The sequence below is a fragment of the Fonsecaea nubica genome (genome assembly GCF_001646965.1).
Source record: "Fonsecaea nubica strain CBS 269.64 chromosome Unknown Scaff1, whole genome shotgun sequence".
NCBI lineage: Eukaryota > Fungi > Ascomycota > Eurotiomycetes > Chaetothyriales > Herpotrichiellaceae > Fonsecaea > Fonsecaea nubica.
In genome coordinates, this window is record NW_019173674.1 from 1,021,425 (window position 1) to 1,035,968 (window position 14,544).

Sequence of the window (14,544 nt, forward strand, 5' to 3'; positions counted from 1 at the left end):
TCTTCGATGCCATCGTAAGACACGAGACTGATCCATCCCTGTAGCGAATGAATTTGATGACACTCGATGATTCGACTCCGCCACGACGATGCTCTTCAAATGAAGAGATGCGTATAGTAAGCGAGCACATGCACGCAGCTCTAACATAGGATGATTTTCACATCTGGCGCAGATTGACAATTTGATGTGGGACTTCCAACGCCATCCTGCATGGCGCGACGCGGCAAACGTTTTCAACTAGTCTTGTCTGGGGACCCCAAATATCTTTGTATCCGCAACTATTTACATCGCACATCATCTCAAGAAGTTGAGCTTGTCTTCTCCTTCAGCCCTTTGACAAACTGCGTTTAATCTGGTCTATCAGGGCACACTGAACACTCAGCGCCATCGCCCTCTTATGGTCGCCGGTACCCGCTGTCTCCCGGGCTTCCCAAACCATCCTTTTCTCTGTTCTCACCATCGGCTGGGGCTGAGAAGACATCGCGAGCCCAAGAGCTGGAAATGGCCGAAAGAAGCCATCATGTTGAGGCTGCCGGAGCCTGCGATTGGGTCGACCACGCTTGCTTGAAGCCCAACTCGATCAGCGCCTGACAACAGCACTCCTAAGTCGACAGGTGCCATGTTTTCTCTGCGCCTGGACGATAAGATCAAGTGACTCTCCCAGGCTACGAACCATTCCTCACCACATCATCGTTTGTACCACTATAATGCGGCTCTCTAGAAGTTCAAGGCAACAAATGGCGACTTTCCCTTCACCAGCAGAAGAAGTTTTTAGCCATAAAGGCCGCCCACATTTTACAATGCTGCAATCGCAAGCTGGTGCAAATAGGGCTTTCCTAATATATACGATGAGGAGGCTCCAACAGCTCTACATATCCAAAGCGCCGGGCGCATGGGACAGACTGGCATAGCTCTCAGATCTTGCTGATCTGTACAGCGCCGTTCTCAACTGCTGAGACCTGACTGATAGAATGAGGTTTGTAGTGCAACACGTGAAAGACCAGCTGGAACTCCAGTTTCCGGCAGGTTCCGAACGGAAATCTGACACTTGTTTTAGTTCCTGGCGACCGGAGTTCGATGGCCCTCGGAAAGAGATCGACTATGAGAACGAGAACATACCATATCTCACCCGTCAGGAAAGGATTGGAAAAGACGATGACTGGAAAGAGGTTTTTCTAGTTGACCCGGATGACAACGACAGTTTCCAGTTCCTGGTCAACCAGTGCAAAAGCTTTTTGGACGGCACGACTGGAATTTCCATTCGACCTGATGATGCAGAAGATGGGAGCACTCCATATTATAATGCGTGGCTGGACGACCGCAGCCGTGAAGGTGGCGCAAGAGTGTATCGCAATCCCTTCACGGCAGAGGAGCTCAAAAAGAAACTATCAAAGCCGGTCAGTTGCTTCAATCTTTCCGGCGTCGGCAGCCTTGATTTAACAGTTTCTAGCGATATCAACCTAAAACGCCTGGCATATGGGCCCAAGTCTTCACAGCTGTGGTGCGAGCAAATGCTTCAGCGCTTGATAGATCTGTCACTACAAATCACGCGAGTGATCCGGAGACTATAAATACAAACACCGTGGTTAGGGCCTCGACAGGGGCGTCATTCGCGAACTGTCTACAGGCGGTAGGTGAAACGATACCGAATGTGCGCCACCTTGCACGTACCTGGAGGGTAGGTTTGAGATGGGGATCAACGCTAGACAACGAGCCAGATGCAGCAAGGCGGTTGCTATTCATCACGGACTTGGATTCGGAAACCGCCACTGTTCTTATGCAAACTGCATCAAACCATCAAGCCAGGCCTCTCCGTCACGCTCTTCTCGACCACATTACTAGCAACGATGCTCACATCAGTGTGAAGATCCCAGTAAGTCCGCATCACTCGAAGAGAAGTTTCAGCGTTTTGATACTGAGTGGTTGTTCTATAGTCAAAATCTCCTTCTACCTTTGAAATGACATTCAACATACCGTTTTTTGCCTGGAGAGATACTTTCCGCGAAGACCACCGAAAATGGGCACACAGTAGAAAACCGTTGCGAGAGACAGTGGATGTGTCCTTTCTCAATCAGCATCCCGGAGAAGTCCTCTGCAAAGGGGTACTTACGGCTATGATATCCGGGTCTGACATTGAGCATTGGACTGCCTACCTCTTCGCCGATACCTACTTTGATGCCCAAGATGAGGGCAGAGAAACCGTGCTCGAGTACCGGAAGGATAAGGAGTCTAAGGAGGGAATGAACGCAGACCCTTTGACCTACGGCGAAATCGATGCTGATCTTCCATTCTGGGACCCAAGAAAATACTTCTTGATTATGGCCAGATACAGACTTCAGCAAGTAGCAAAAGAATGGACCCAGGTGGTGGCGAGATTCGGCACAAGATTTGCTGACTTCCAGAAGGTACAGTCCCTTCTACTTATCCTAATCTGAAAGCCACCGATCGGTTGCGGCTGTAGGTGATGACAATGTCACCGGCGTTGTGTCTGCTCAGGACGCCGGTCACCCAGCTGCACCGGTATTCTGTTATTGTGTTCTTTTTGATTGACTTGTTCGCCAGTCACACGGCCGCTTCTTGTCACAACCGAAGCATTGCCGATCCTCCCAAGAGCAAGAAGACCACCGCAACCAGCTTCTGTATAACTACAACTGGGTCCTGCGAACGAACAGCATATCAATGGACTTGGAGGAGACGTTGGGGGAGACCGTGGATGCAATTGCAGCCCTGCTCAAACATGCTGCTTTCTTCGGAGAAGAGACGGGCCTATTGTCTGAGATCGAAGCCCTCTTTGATCTTTTTAAGCGGCAGCAGAGGAAGATTGAACGACTTTGTGGCAAGTGCAATGCACTTTCTAAGATGGTAAGGCGAGCCTTTCTCGCAGTCCGGGAAACTACTTTCGGACTCACTCATTGCTAATCCTGACAATAACTTACAGCTTACACTTCGTCTCGACCTCGAGGCCGTCAACGCGGGCAGAATACAGAACCAACACGGAATCGACAATCACAACCTCTCACGGATCACGTTGGTTAGTTCGCCTTTCCGTCCAACGCCATTGGAATAGGAATATATTTCTGACATCTATTTTACTGCAACAGGGGTATGTAACTCCGTTGATACTCGCGATCAGTACCCTTTCGATACAAACGAATGCCCTCCGCCATGTTCCATCCATGATTCCTTGGTTGCTTTTGATGTTCTGCATCTACTATTTGCTGCTATTTGCGGTGCATACTACAGTCTTCTCTCGCTGGCATCTTGTCTCGACTACGATTCTACAACATTACAACAATTGGCGCCACTCTCGGCGTCAAACAACGGAGTCAAACGGTCCTATTCTACCTGTATAGAATCCAGGGGTACTTTTTAACTCCCTCTTCTCGGGGTCCTACACTTACAGGATGAGAGAATAACTTGGAGTTATCCTGACCATTACTTTTCTGTGCCACTTGTCCCTAGACTCAGTGGGAAACACAGGACCCCTCATCACGAGCAAGATCTAGTGGACGGGACATTGGGCATTCATGGATGGGCAGGAGATCTGTCCCAGTCTAGCCTGTGAGACATGGTCGTGTGAAACGGCCCATCTTAATCATCACCAAGCTGTTCTAAATATCATGTTATATTAGGGAGACACAGCAATCGCTCTTGTTTACAGTCCATTTCCTGTCTACAGGTTTGGACATGATCCTGCTTTACCTATGTACGTGCCTACATAGGGAGTTTGGGTGGCTTTTATTTCAAATTAGTCCTAGTTAATAATTAATATTAACATGAATACTTACCCAATGCGGGACGCCCCGTCGCCGGCCGTGGTGGCACCCACCCGTGGCACCCAAAAATTTAATCATGATATTCCCTGTCGATCTCAATCAATTGCTCCATGCTCTTTTCCGCAAATCGATAATGTTGTCTTTGGGCGTCAGCGTGTTGGACAGGGTGCATTGTGGTCTGTGAGCTTTTGGTCCTGGTTCGATTCTTTCACTGTTGGGCGTCGTTCATTTGTGTTTGCTCCCTATCATTGCTGGACAGCTGGCCGGCCTCTAGAGAAACCTGCTTCGCTCCTTTGTTGTCCCTTCGTTGTCTCCCGCGTTTCGACGCCTCAACGCTGGTATGCGCCAGGACGTAGCCTGGGATCTCTCTGCCGCAACTCACCTTGCGTATATGTTCTGTCATAGAAAGGAAAATGGTCAGTATACAGGGTTGACGGTTGACGACATCAACCCTTCACGGTCGACGAAAAGAACCTGCATTGACTTGTTTGCAAGTAGCCACCGTCCAAAACCAAGAAGAAGACCAATATCGTCTTTGTCTACACCTGCTGCCGGTGTGGACAGACTCCCATCGGCATACAGAAACACCACTGCCCTCACTGTCACCACACCCGCTGCAGTAACTGCAAATGTGAAAAAGTTATCCAGAGATAACCTGAGAGCCTCGATACAATAGACTGTTTTCCACACACCACCTCTTTGCCACTGTCTTCTAGCTGACCGGTCGGTGACGCGCCCTCTACGCGATCCACTACAATTTCCCCGGGACAAGCAAGAGCAGGCAAAGGACAAGACCAGACACTGCAGAGGTGTTAGGGTAGTTGAGGACACAACCAAGAGCAGGAATGAACGACTACCTATCATGAAGGGGGCAATTTCATCTCGGGTCTTTTTGTTGTGATTGTTGCCGCCAATGCTTTTTTGATGACTTGAGTCAGACACCTTTGCGTGCTTTGTGTTTTGGCAAATACAATCTGGGTCGGAAACATTGAATTTTTAAAGACTTGGGCTTGGGGAGTTCATATAGGATCGCTTTCGACGACTGTGGGACGGGTGGAATTCTGAGGCCAACAATTAGTCTGGTCATGTTGTTAGAATCCTCTCGAGGGGGTTTGACTTCATCTTGAGTCCTGACTTGAGGTGACAACCGTGCAGACGCCTTGTCATCAAACCTTCTTGTGTGCTGCGACTTTCAATAGTCGCCGAATTATACTTGGGCAGCTGGTGCCACAGTGGGATTCCCCGTTGTATTCCCTGTCTGCTTCTGCCAGCTGAACTCCCTGTTCGCTACGCTACTGCATTGCGAGCTGCGTGGACCTTTGACACCGGCTTGGTGTTGTGCACACCCGAATCACTCCGTATCCTCGTATTCGGCCACCCACGAGCGAGCCGCGCACTTGAATCAAGATCTCTCCCAAGTCGGAGCCAAGTGTTCGACAGCACCATCGCAGACAGAAGATGGAGGGCGGCGCGGAATCTCTGCGCAGTCTATAAAGAGCAAGGTCCCTATGCCTAGGTATGAAGTTGACCTTTCTCCAAAAGGCAACCAAAATGCTGCGGAGGCGCAGACACTAAAGAAGTCGGTCAAGTTGGGCGTCTGGGCAAATCGTTTCAGATCTGCACCTAATCGAGGTCACACGCATTGCTTTTGCTTGAAGCAGGTTCTCGATTCAGGTACCGCTCGTGGTATGTGGCTTGGACGACATGATGCCCGATACCTCAGCCGTCGCGTCTTTCTCCATCTCGAGGCTGATGAGGCGAGTCTAGGTGTTGTTGGTGTGCAAAGCCCACTGAGTCACGGGCAATAGCTGAGCAGGTCGGATTTGTAAAGGTAGCAGAGATTGTTGCCGTCAAACATCCAGGCACCAGGCCTGTGTCCTGGTGATGCAGACGAATCGGGAAGGCCTTCGCAGCTTTACTTGATGAAGGCGTCATGTGCGTCACTCGGAGGGACTCGTTCTAGATGTGAGGCGTGCAAGGTAATAATTACCCGTACCTTTGTAACTACTGTACTAGGTATGTCTGTACTCACTGCAGGGCAGCTACGCACCGCCATCACCTGCGCCTCTCCCTACCTTGTTACCTCGTTCCTCCCCTACTACTCTTGGTCGAAAGTTCTCTGCCCCGTGTCTCGATCGTGAGACAGCGTGGTCTGGTATATGCTACCCAATCCTAGAGCTTTGAAGCCCAATAGGATTTCGTTTGGCACAGGATACTTAGTGCCTTCTCAGATGTCCGCCTTGCTCTCAGCTGCTTTGTTGGCAAGCATTGCTTTGGGGCCGTCTTCTCGTCATGCCCTGTCCTTCGCGGACTGCAGATCGGTCCATGCATCCAAGCCCTATCACAGATGAAGCTGCACGCTCATACGTGTGCCTGTGGCGCGCACACCAGATCCGAGGGTGGGGGTTCATCGGAGTCGATATACAAGGGACTCCTCGCGCCGCCCACGATGCTGCCATGCAGGAATATGCAACATAAACCATGGTGCTGATCTTCCACCTGTTACTACCCGCCTCTCGTACGTGTGCGGCGTGCCTCTCACATCGGCCCCATTACACCTAACCCGACGACAACAACACCATGGGCAAACGCAAGTTACAGCAGAAAGGATTGGGTGATAGAGGTCAAAGCGACATCAAACCTCTGCGGTATGCGCTCCCAATAAAAGCCCTCAGGAACTGGCCCAAGATCTTTCGAAGACGCCGAAACATTCAACTCGGAGTCGAGAACAAATCGCACGTCACAGGTCGCGCCGAGTCCGGCGAAGATGAAATTGACGACATGATCCGAATTTTCATGCGCGAGCCCGAGGAATCACTGGGCTGCCTACCACGAGCCGACAGGATCGAAGAATTCTGCTTTGGGATGAGCATCGATTCCCTACGAAAAGCCGACGTGAAGCAAGACGAAACGCGAGTCATCGCGTGGCTGGATGATAGGAACCTGGATTGTCTGCTCGAACCGTCGGAGGCGCACTGCCGGCCTCTAACAGCGTATGAGTTGTTTCGACAATTGGAACAGCCTCGCTTTCCTTCAGCAGGACCCCTGACCCCTCCCGTCACTGGAAATCGAACAGCTCTGATGGATGCGGACCGGCGTCTCATTTTCATCACGAACCTGGATTGCTACAGTATCTATGCACTTGTACGAACGGCTTCGACTCATCAAGCCACTGCTCTTCGAGGAGCGCTATACCACCATCTGGAGTTCGAGGCCTCCTTAGAGCTAGCCGCCATGATGGAAGGATTTCCCATGTTCAGACTCGCATTTCACCTACCCTTTTTCGCCGTGAGGACTTCGGAGACCCCGCAGACGGACTGCCGCCGGGATCGAAATGGGATTCCTTTACGACGCCGGCAGGATATCTCGTTCCTCAATTGGCAGGCCGATGCTCCTTCGATCTACCTCTACGATGCACAAGTCTCCTGCGTAATCACAGGCTTCGACTGGACCAGGTGGATAGCGTGGCTCTTCATCGACACCTACTATTTTGATCCTGGTGACGAATCCGAAGAAGACGTATCGGAATACTACGAAGACGGACTCTCTCCGGCTGGCATGCGTGCAGATCCGCTCACGTACGGGATTTTAGATGCGGACAAGCCAATTTGGGATCCCGAGGATTATTTCTTGACCGTCTTGAAAACCCGCTTCGCCCAAGTGAAAAGAGAATGGAAGGGAGTGGTGACGAAGCTGAAATCAAGCTTTCGACACCATCACTCGACACATCAATATCGACTCTGGTCCCCCGCATCCAGCGACGCTGAGAGAGTGAGCAGCCATGGCGAAGAGCTTCGCCGTTCACTCGACTGGGTGCTGTTGTTTATGCACCTCGCAAAGGAGGTGAATGAGACTCTTTCCAAGACTCTCAAGGCATACGAGCCTTTTTGTTCGAGGCGAGCTGGCGACTTTGTCGGCGGACTTCGATTCCCACCCGAACACAAGTTGCTTCCTTCGATTCAGGAGACATTCGACGACTTGTGTCAACTTAGGGAGACACTCGATCATCTTCTTGACCGCTGCGGTCAATATACCAAAGAACTTGAGTTTAAACTCAACTTGGAAGTTCGGGAGATGAACACGCAACAGTTGAGACTTGCTCTCGAAGCAAATCGAATTGCGGAGGATAACAAGGGGTTTTCGTGGATCATCCTGATCTACGTTACACCACTGGCGCTGACGTCGAGCGTCTTCTCCATGCAACCTACAGTCATACCTGTTCCTCCCACATTTGGGTGGTTTCTGGCCTTGATCGCCATCCTTTTTTGCGTGGGATTTCTCGTCCTCACCACGTGGTTCTGTCGTTGGGGTCAAGTATTAGCCTTAACTTGGCAATACTGTTGTGCGGTGTCTTGCCAGTTGCGAATGCCCCGAAGAAAGAGGCATATCCCGACAGATGAAGAGACCGGCAGCTCAACGACATCAGAGGGCTCTTCTGTCTGAAATATTGACCAGGAAATTGCCCACTCGTTGACCGGCCTGTCAATATCAGGCCTCATGCAACGAACTTCTGGCTCTTGGTTCGCCAAATTTCCGACCTACCTTTGCTCGCCTGGAAATGGGAACTTGCGTGATGTATCAACTACGTTCGCGTTGGGTGTCAGTGGCTTTTGGCGGCCATTTGGAGCAATAGAATCGACTGAAGATCTGAGATACGACCGACAGCGATTCCGAGAACTGAAGGGTGAGGCTAGAGTAGTGGCATTCATATCACCAATCATGATTCTGTTTCTTCCCTGACAAGCATGTGCCTGAAGTGGCTTCCTGCACCATCGTTGGCGCCTCACCCAGTCAGCCAGTCCAACCGCCGAACGGGTGTCACACGATGATTCGCTGAGCGGATTGGGAAGACCATGGGCATATTTTCTCGGTGCATACTTCAAGTACCAATGTCTCTTTCACCGGATCGCTCTCCTCTACGACAAGCCTCTCTTTACACGCAGAGCCAAGATGGCTACCACCTCAGCTGAGGGCCTGCATGGCTTCCTTGAAGCCATGGGAATTGATGATCCTGGCTTTGTGTCGGCGACGACAGACCTTTACACCAATCCACTGGCCATCTACTACTCTCATCTAGCTGAGCTTATCGTCCAACTCACGGACTGTGAAAAGCAGACCGCCTACAAGTCGATCGTATGGGCAAATGACATGACCCATCTGGTGGTTGTGGCGCCTCGACTTCGACTCAAGGGCGTCGATTCCGAAGATCTCGCGGCCGATTTGCAGCAAAGGGTCAGTTGTCCTTGGTTGCTTCTGGAACAGACGTTCCCTTTCCCACGACCTTTGCGGCTGACTTTGAAACAGTTTCCGGAGTCCCCTCTCTTCGGACACCCTGTCAACGACGGGATCAACCTCCTGTTTTACTTTGCGAACACTAACCTTGCCCGCCTGTTGCTGTCCTATATCATTGACCGTGGATCTTCATACGGTAATACGCTACTTACCGAAGCTCCCGCCGAGACTGAGGCGGACACGAAAGCGCGCAAGGTCATTGTTGAATTCTCATCGCCAAACCTTGGGAAGGCCTTTACTGGCCTACACTTGAGGAGTACGATCGTGGGGACTTTCATAGCCTCCATGTACGAGAGATTGGGGTGGGATGTGACCAGGATGACCTTTCTTGGTGACTGGGGCAAGCATGTCGGACTTCTGGCAGCTGGCTGGTCACGATTCGGGTCTGACGATCAATTCGATGCTGACCCCCTGCGACATCTGCTTGACGTGTACGAACAAATTGAGGATCTCTTCAAAAAAGAGCAGGAAGCAGCCAAGAAGAATCCTGAAGGGGAAGATGGCGCCGAAGTGAGTCACGAGATTGAAGCAGAAAGAGACGACTTCTTCAAGAAACTCGAGGACGGCGATGAAGATGCCCTGGCTTTGTGGAAAAGGTTTCGTGAAGTCTGCATTACGCGATACACCGAACTTTATGCCCGACTCGGTGTGAAATTCGACGACTACTCGGGTGAGTCGGATGTCTCTCACGAGACTATTGAAGAGGTCGAGAATGCATTGAAGGAGAAGGGAGTCTACCGGGAGAGTGATGATGCCTGGGTAATTGATATCAACAAGAACGATGAAAAGCACGGGGCGGCCATTGCGCGGTTTCGTAATGGTACAACGACATACCTGCTCCGAGATGTTGCGGCGGTCTTGGAGCGCAGCAAGAAATATTCCTTTGACAAGATGATTTACGTTGTGTCGGCGCGGCAGACGACTCACTTTCAACAAGTCTTCAAGGTCCTCGACTTGATGGACCGTTCTGACTTGGCGCAACGACTCGATCATGTCGGCTTCGGCGACGTACATGGCCTCGTGCCCAAAGAAGGAACCAGTGGCCTCCTTTTGGGTGACATTCTAGACCAATGTCGCGATGCAACTCAACTGGCGCTGGACACAGACGAAGAGGCGGCTCAGCTGTTTTCCGAGCAAGACCCATTGAAAGTTTTCGATGCCCTGGGTGCGACAAATCTCATGGTCGACGATCTCTCTACCAGGCGAGGCAGCACGTTCAATTTTGACCTCAGCAAGCTGGCAAACACCAGGGATTATACTGGCTTGAACCTTCAAAAATGGCACACAAAGCTTGGATCGAAACTCGGCGGTGTCGAGATCGATCGTGCGGAACTCGAGAGCACGGATTACAGCATGTTCGATGGTGAAGACAATACATACGCCGACATTCTCAGGCTTCTCGTCCAGTTCCCCGCGATCCTGAAGACGTCGTTCGAAAGGTTGGAATCCGCTCAGATTCTGACATTCCTATTCAACATCATCGACCTCTTGCCTAGTATCTGGGAAGATGAGGCCGAGGCCGAAGGCTCTGCTCGAAGCCTAGCCAAACTGGCATTCTACAAATGTTGCCACATTGTGTTGGAGAACGGAATGAGGACGCTTGGGCTGGTGCCTCTGATGGATTGATACCCAAGCCCAGCATTCGACTTGGGGGTCCCTGGCCAGAGTCACAGCAGGCTTACGCAGACCCTTCGCAGGATGCTTCGACCACGTTTGAGATGCCTCTGTACAACTGTCTCGATGACTGTAAGCTACGTAGGGTGGCTTTTGGGATTTCTGTCCGTTCGCTATTCGATGATTCAGATCAATTTCGGTGACATGTCTACATTAACTTTACTACCTTAGCGAGACCGTCTGGATTTGATGAACTTGAGCCTCATTTCTGCACCGAAAGTCCCTGTCGGTGTCGCCTCGCTGGACTCTTCGAGGCTAAGCAGTATCCCTGGATCACATGTATTGAACTCGGACTATAGAGATACCCAAGCGACGTGGCCTGGCACCTTTTTCCATTCACCGCCCGATATTTTGGGCATTGAAAAGTTGCTACCAGCAAGGCGCCTTGCCAAAAGATTCCTTTTGTCTGTTTGCCTTGCGCTAATGCACGCTTGGTGCAGAGGGGCCTGTGGACTGCTGCTGGGTACCGAGTCTAGGCTCTCTCAAGACATTTTGGGCTTCGATTGTTGTATCCGACCTTTCCAGATTTCTTCTCGATATTGGTCATTTGACATGGATCCGACCAAGCTGGCCAGCGCACTGCACATTGCCATGCTCTACTTGCATCAACTAGATAGTGCCCAAGCACAACCCGCAGGGCACACCTTCAATCATGTTTGTTGCTGCCCGAACAAAGCACCCAATGGTTGCATTCGCGATTGCCTGATGTCCAGTTGTCGTCTCGCATCCCCCGATCAAGATGTCACCTGTTCAAGACGACTGGACAGAGCTCCGGTTGCCCTTTGGGCTGCATGACATGCTCTAAATGACCGAGAAAGCACACGCATGCGACAACGACCATGCGAGCGGGATATACCTCGTACTGACGATGAAGCTGCCGAAACCGACTGCCCCTCCCTGGAGTCATGAGGCGGGCCTTTACAGCACCGCCGCTGCAGAGTCCAGTTGACGCCCGAGACATTTAGTCCATTGCGTCCCTGCAGGCTGGAATTCTGATTCCTACCCATCCTTCCGAAGCCCAGGATCCCTAGCTCACTGCTACCGGGAGGCAAATGTATCTACCAAGTTGGACGACTCAATTTCGATTTAGCAGTGTAGCTTTCGATGGGCCGTGTGAGAAGGTGCCCTCCGGTGGCTGCTCTCTTCTGCAGACCGCTGAACGGACCCTCCCTTGCTGAATCCATCTGGTCTATCTATGTGTGCATGTGTATTCCAGGCTCATCGGTGAGGAACATACTCGAGCCTGCTCACAGGTGCATTTCGTTTGCAGTTCCGCCAATAAGAATCATGATTGGATGCCACGAACTGTTACTGACCGGTGAGTTAATAAGGGCAAGGACGGTCGATGCAGCATGCCCTTGAGCTCGAGGTAAGTCTGCTTCACTTTGCCATCCACTCACAAACTCCCACGCGTCGCTTGTCAAGGTCGTTCCATTGGCAGCGAGCCGGTCTACTCGCATGCGACACCGAGTTTGAGGCTCTACAAGGATTATCGCGTGCCATGAGTGAATATACATAGAGTTTGTTTTCTATCTTCATTTCATCGAGAATTCCATTCTTCTTCTTGCTTTAGAACCGAGAAAGGCCGTTTATGAGCCATGGATCCTCGTCACCGTGGACTATATGTCCGGTCAGTTGTCACAGCTGCCCTGGTATCAGCCGTCTTGCTAACCAGTCCTTAGGTGGTGCCAGAGTCCGCGGGTCAAGTTATTAGTCGGCGAAGATGACGGCACTCTTAGGGGATTTCTCATCCCCGAGGAGTTTCTGCAACGTCGCTCGAGAACCCTGCGAGAGCAAATTACGGAGCTCTCACCGTACTCTGCTACAAGAGAAATTACACTCCTCGAGACCGGTGCCCAGACAATGGAAGAGTTCTTCATCTGGAACTTCTGCCCAAATCCTCAGCTCGAAGACCGGTTGAGTTTCAGCGAGGTTGTCCAACTTGGGGTCTTCGCCTGGAAGTACCAGGTCTCGGCTCTGAGCAACCAGGTGACCGACATGATCCGGCACAACCTCGCAAACAATGAGTGGAAATTGGAGGCCGGTATCGTGGACGCCATCTATCAAGCAGCCCCCAACAAGAGTCCGCTCCGAGAGGTGATCAAGGCGGCATTGGGTCAGGTGCCGAGAGGTAACATCGATGGTGCTGAGTGGGAGAGGACCTATAAGCGCAATTCTGATTTTGGCTGGGATCTTCATAAATCCAACGACAAGGAGTGGACGGCCAAGGACTACTTGACTGGGTCTTGCCGCTTCCACAACCATGACGAAATCAAACGTCGGCAGAGCCTGTGTGATGGATGTCCCTATACACAAGAAGACTGCTATCCCCTTTGGGAGGAGGACCCGGAGCAAGAGCAGGATCCAAAAGTCTACGAACGGCCCCAAGAGACGCCTCCAACTGAAGATTGTGTCAAGGAGGACTGGAACGTGGTCCCTGTGGCAGAGAACTTTGAGGAGCCTCCAAAGATGCGGGCATCTGAAGAAATGGATAGACTCGAGCCCGTCTTTGAGGATGCGCCAGAACATGCACCAGAACCCAAAGCCGACGATGTCGACCCTGTTGTTGAGACGAATGGAGTCGCCCCTGACAGTGTTCCCGGGAATGCAATAATCGAGGATGGTGACGGTGCGCGGACCCCACATGCAGACACCAACGGAGTCAAGAACCCCTTATCCCATGATGAGGTCGTGTACGAGTCGGCTTTTGGCGACGCATGCAGCGACGAGGGAGTCGCGGCGGCGAATGGCGTCGTGACCGTTGGGCTCGAAGAGAGGGGTGCCGACCCGGTGCATATGGAAGCCATCAACGGTGAGGATCATCCCAGTCCCAGCGAAAAGGCGAAGAAGAAGAAAAAGAAGAAGAAAAGAATGAATATGGTTTTCGACAACGACAGCGTCAACGCCAATGAGGTGCCGGTGGCCAACTGAGTGAGTCTGTGACTGCGGAGGATGGAGATTGGTACTGGACCATGGAAAGGGTTAATGGAATGATGGGAGGAGGAGAGGAGGAGTCTGTGTGTTTGTCAAGGTGTCTTTCTTCCCTCTCTAGCTCTCTTTCTCTACTGTCCAGAATGTAAACCCCAGTCAGAGTATCTCAGATGCACGAGGCGTTTTAGGTAGTGTAGCATGGCATAGCAAGCGTGGTATAGGATGGGATGGGATGGGATAGGAAAATCACAATGGAACAAAATTTAAGTTGGGATATCATCTTCCGTACCGACCAGATACTACATGTCCCTTGCCCTTGCCATTACCCTTGCCTCTTGTACAGCAGTGAACAGGGAGTACAATCCGCCCGCGATTAAATTTTGCGCGTGTGTGGGGGGAGATTCGGACACGAGCATGCACACATTTCCCCCACCCCCTAGCCCTTTTTATTTTAATGTGGGTTATTGGTTCAAGGGATATGTGTCTGTGGTGTCTTTTGCCATACCGAGTACGCTGTCAATGTGCATCCTAGAGGTACATACATGTAACTTGTCATGTGTAATGTGTATTGTGTATTGTGTGACGTACATAGTTGGTACATATGCCCATGTATACGTATATATACACATATACATGCTATAGCATGTGACCTCCTGGACATTCGTGGCCTTTGTGGCATGAAGTACATCCCTCTCTCCCTCTCCTCCTCTCCATCTCGCTTGCTCGCTTTGTTGCTGGCTCACTGGCTGACTCGCTCACTGACTCCCCTTTCGTGATGCAGCCTTGCGGACTCGGCCCCTCGCAGCCTTGCTTTTTGGTTATTACCCCAACTATTGAATGCAATGTCGTCATTTGAAATCAATAAACCCCG

General features: G+C 51.3%; 4 protein-coding genes across 4 annotated transcripts; all 4 read left to right on the forward strand.

Moving 5' to 3' along the window:
- Window positions 1–971: 971 nt before the first annotated feature.
- Window positions 972–3,067, forward strand: AYO20_00367 (hypothetical protein; the record flags this gene model as incomplete). The annotated part of the gene is made up of 7 exons (XM_022638678.1): window positions 972–1,397; window positions 1,451–1,501; window positions 1,591–1,630; window positions 1,683–1,873; window positions 1,935–2,405; window positions 2,563–2,862; window positions 2,939–3,067. The coding sequence occupies 7 exons, from the start codon at window positions 972–974 to the stop codon at window positions 3,065–3,067; spliced, it is 1,608 nt and encodes a 535-aa protein (XP_022505643.1).
- Window positions 3,068–6,356: 3,289 nt separating this feature from the next.
- AYO20_00368 (hypothetical protein) lies at window positions 6,357–8,219 on the forward strand (the record flags this gene model as incomplete). Its single annotated transcript, XM_022638679.1, has 1 exon — window positions 6,357–8,219. One exon carries the CDS (start codon window positions 6,357–6,359, stop codon window positions 8,217–8,219), a length of 1,863 nt encoding a protein of 620 aa, XP_022505644.1.
- A 507-nt stretch (window positions 8,220–8,726) lies between these two features.
- Window positions 8,727–10,694, forward strand: AYO20_00369 (hypothetical protein; the record flags this gene model as incomplete). Its single annotated transcript, XM_022638680.1, has 2 exons — window positions 8,727–9,008; window positions 9,081–10,694. The coding sequence occupies 2 exons, from the start codon at window positions 8,727–8,729 to the stop codon at window positions 10,692–10,694; spliced, it is 1,896 nt and encodes a 631-aa protein (XP_022505645.1).
- A 1,646-nt stretch (window positions 10,695–12,340) lies between these two features.
- AYO20_00370 (hypothetical protein) lies at window positions 12,341–13,673 on the forward strand (the record flags this gene model as incomplete). The annotated part of the gene is made up of 2 exons (XM_022638681.1): window positions 12,341–12,372; window positions 12,425–13,673. The coding sequence occupies 2 exons, from the start codon at window positions 12,341–12,343 to the stop codon at window positions 13,671–13,673; spliced, it is 1,281 nt and encodes a 426-aa protein (XP_022505646.1).
- Between the last annotated feature and the right edge of the window lie 871 nt (window positions 13,674–14,544).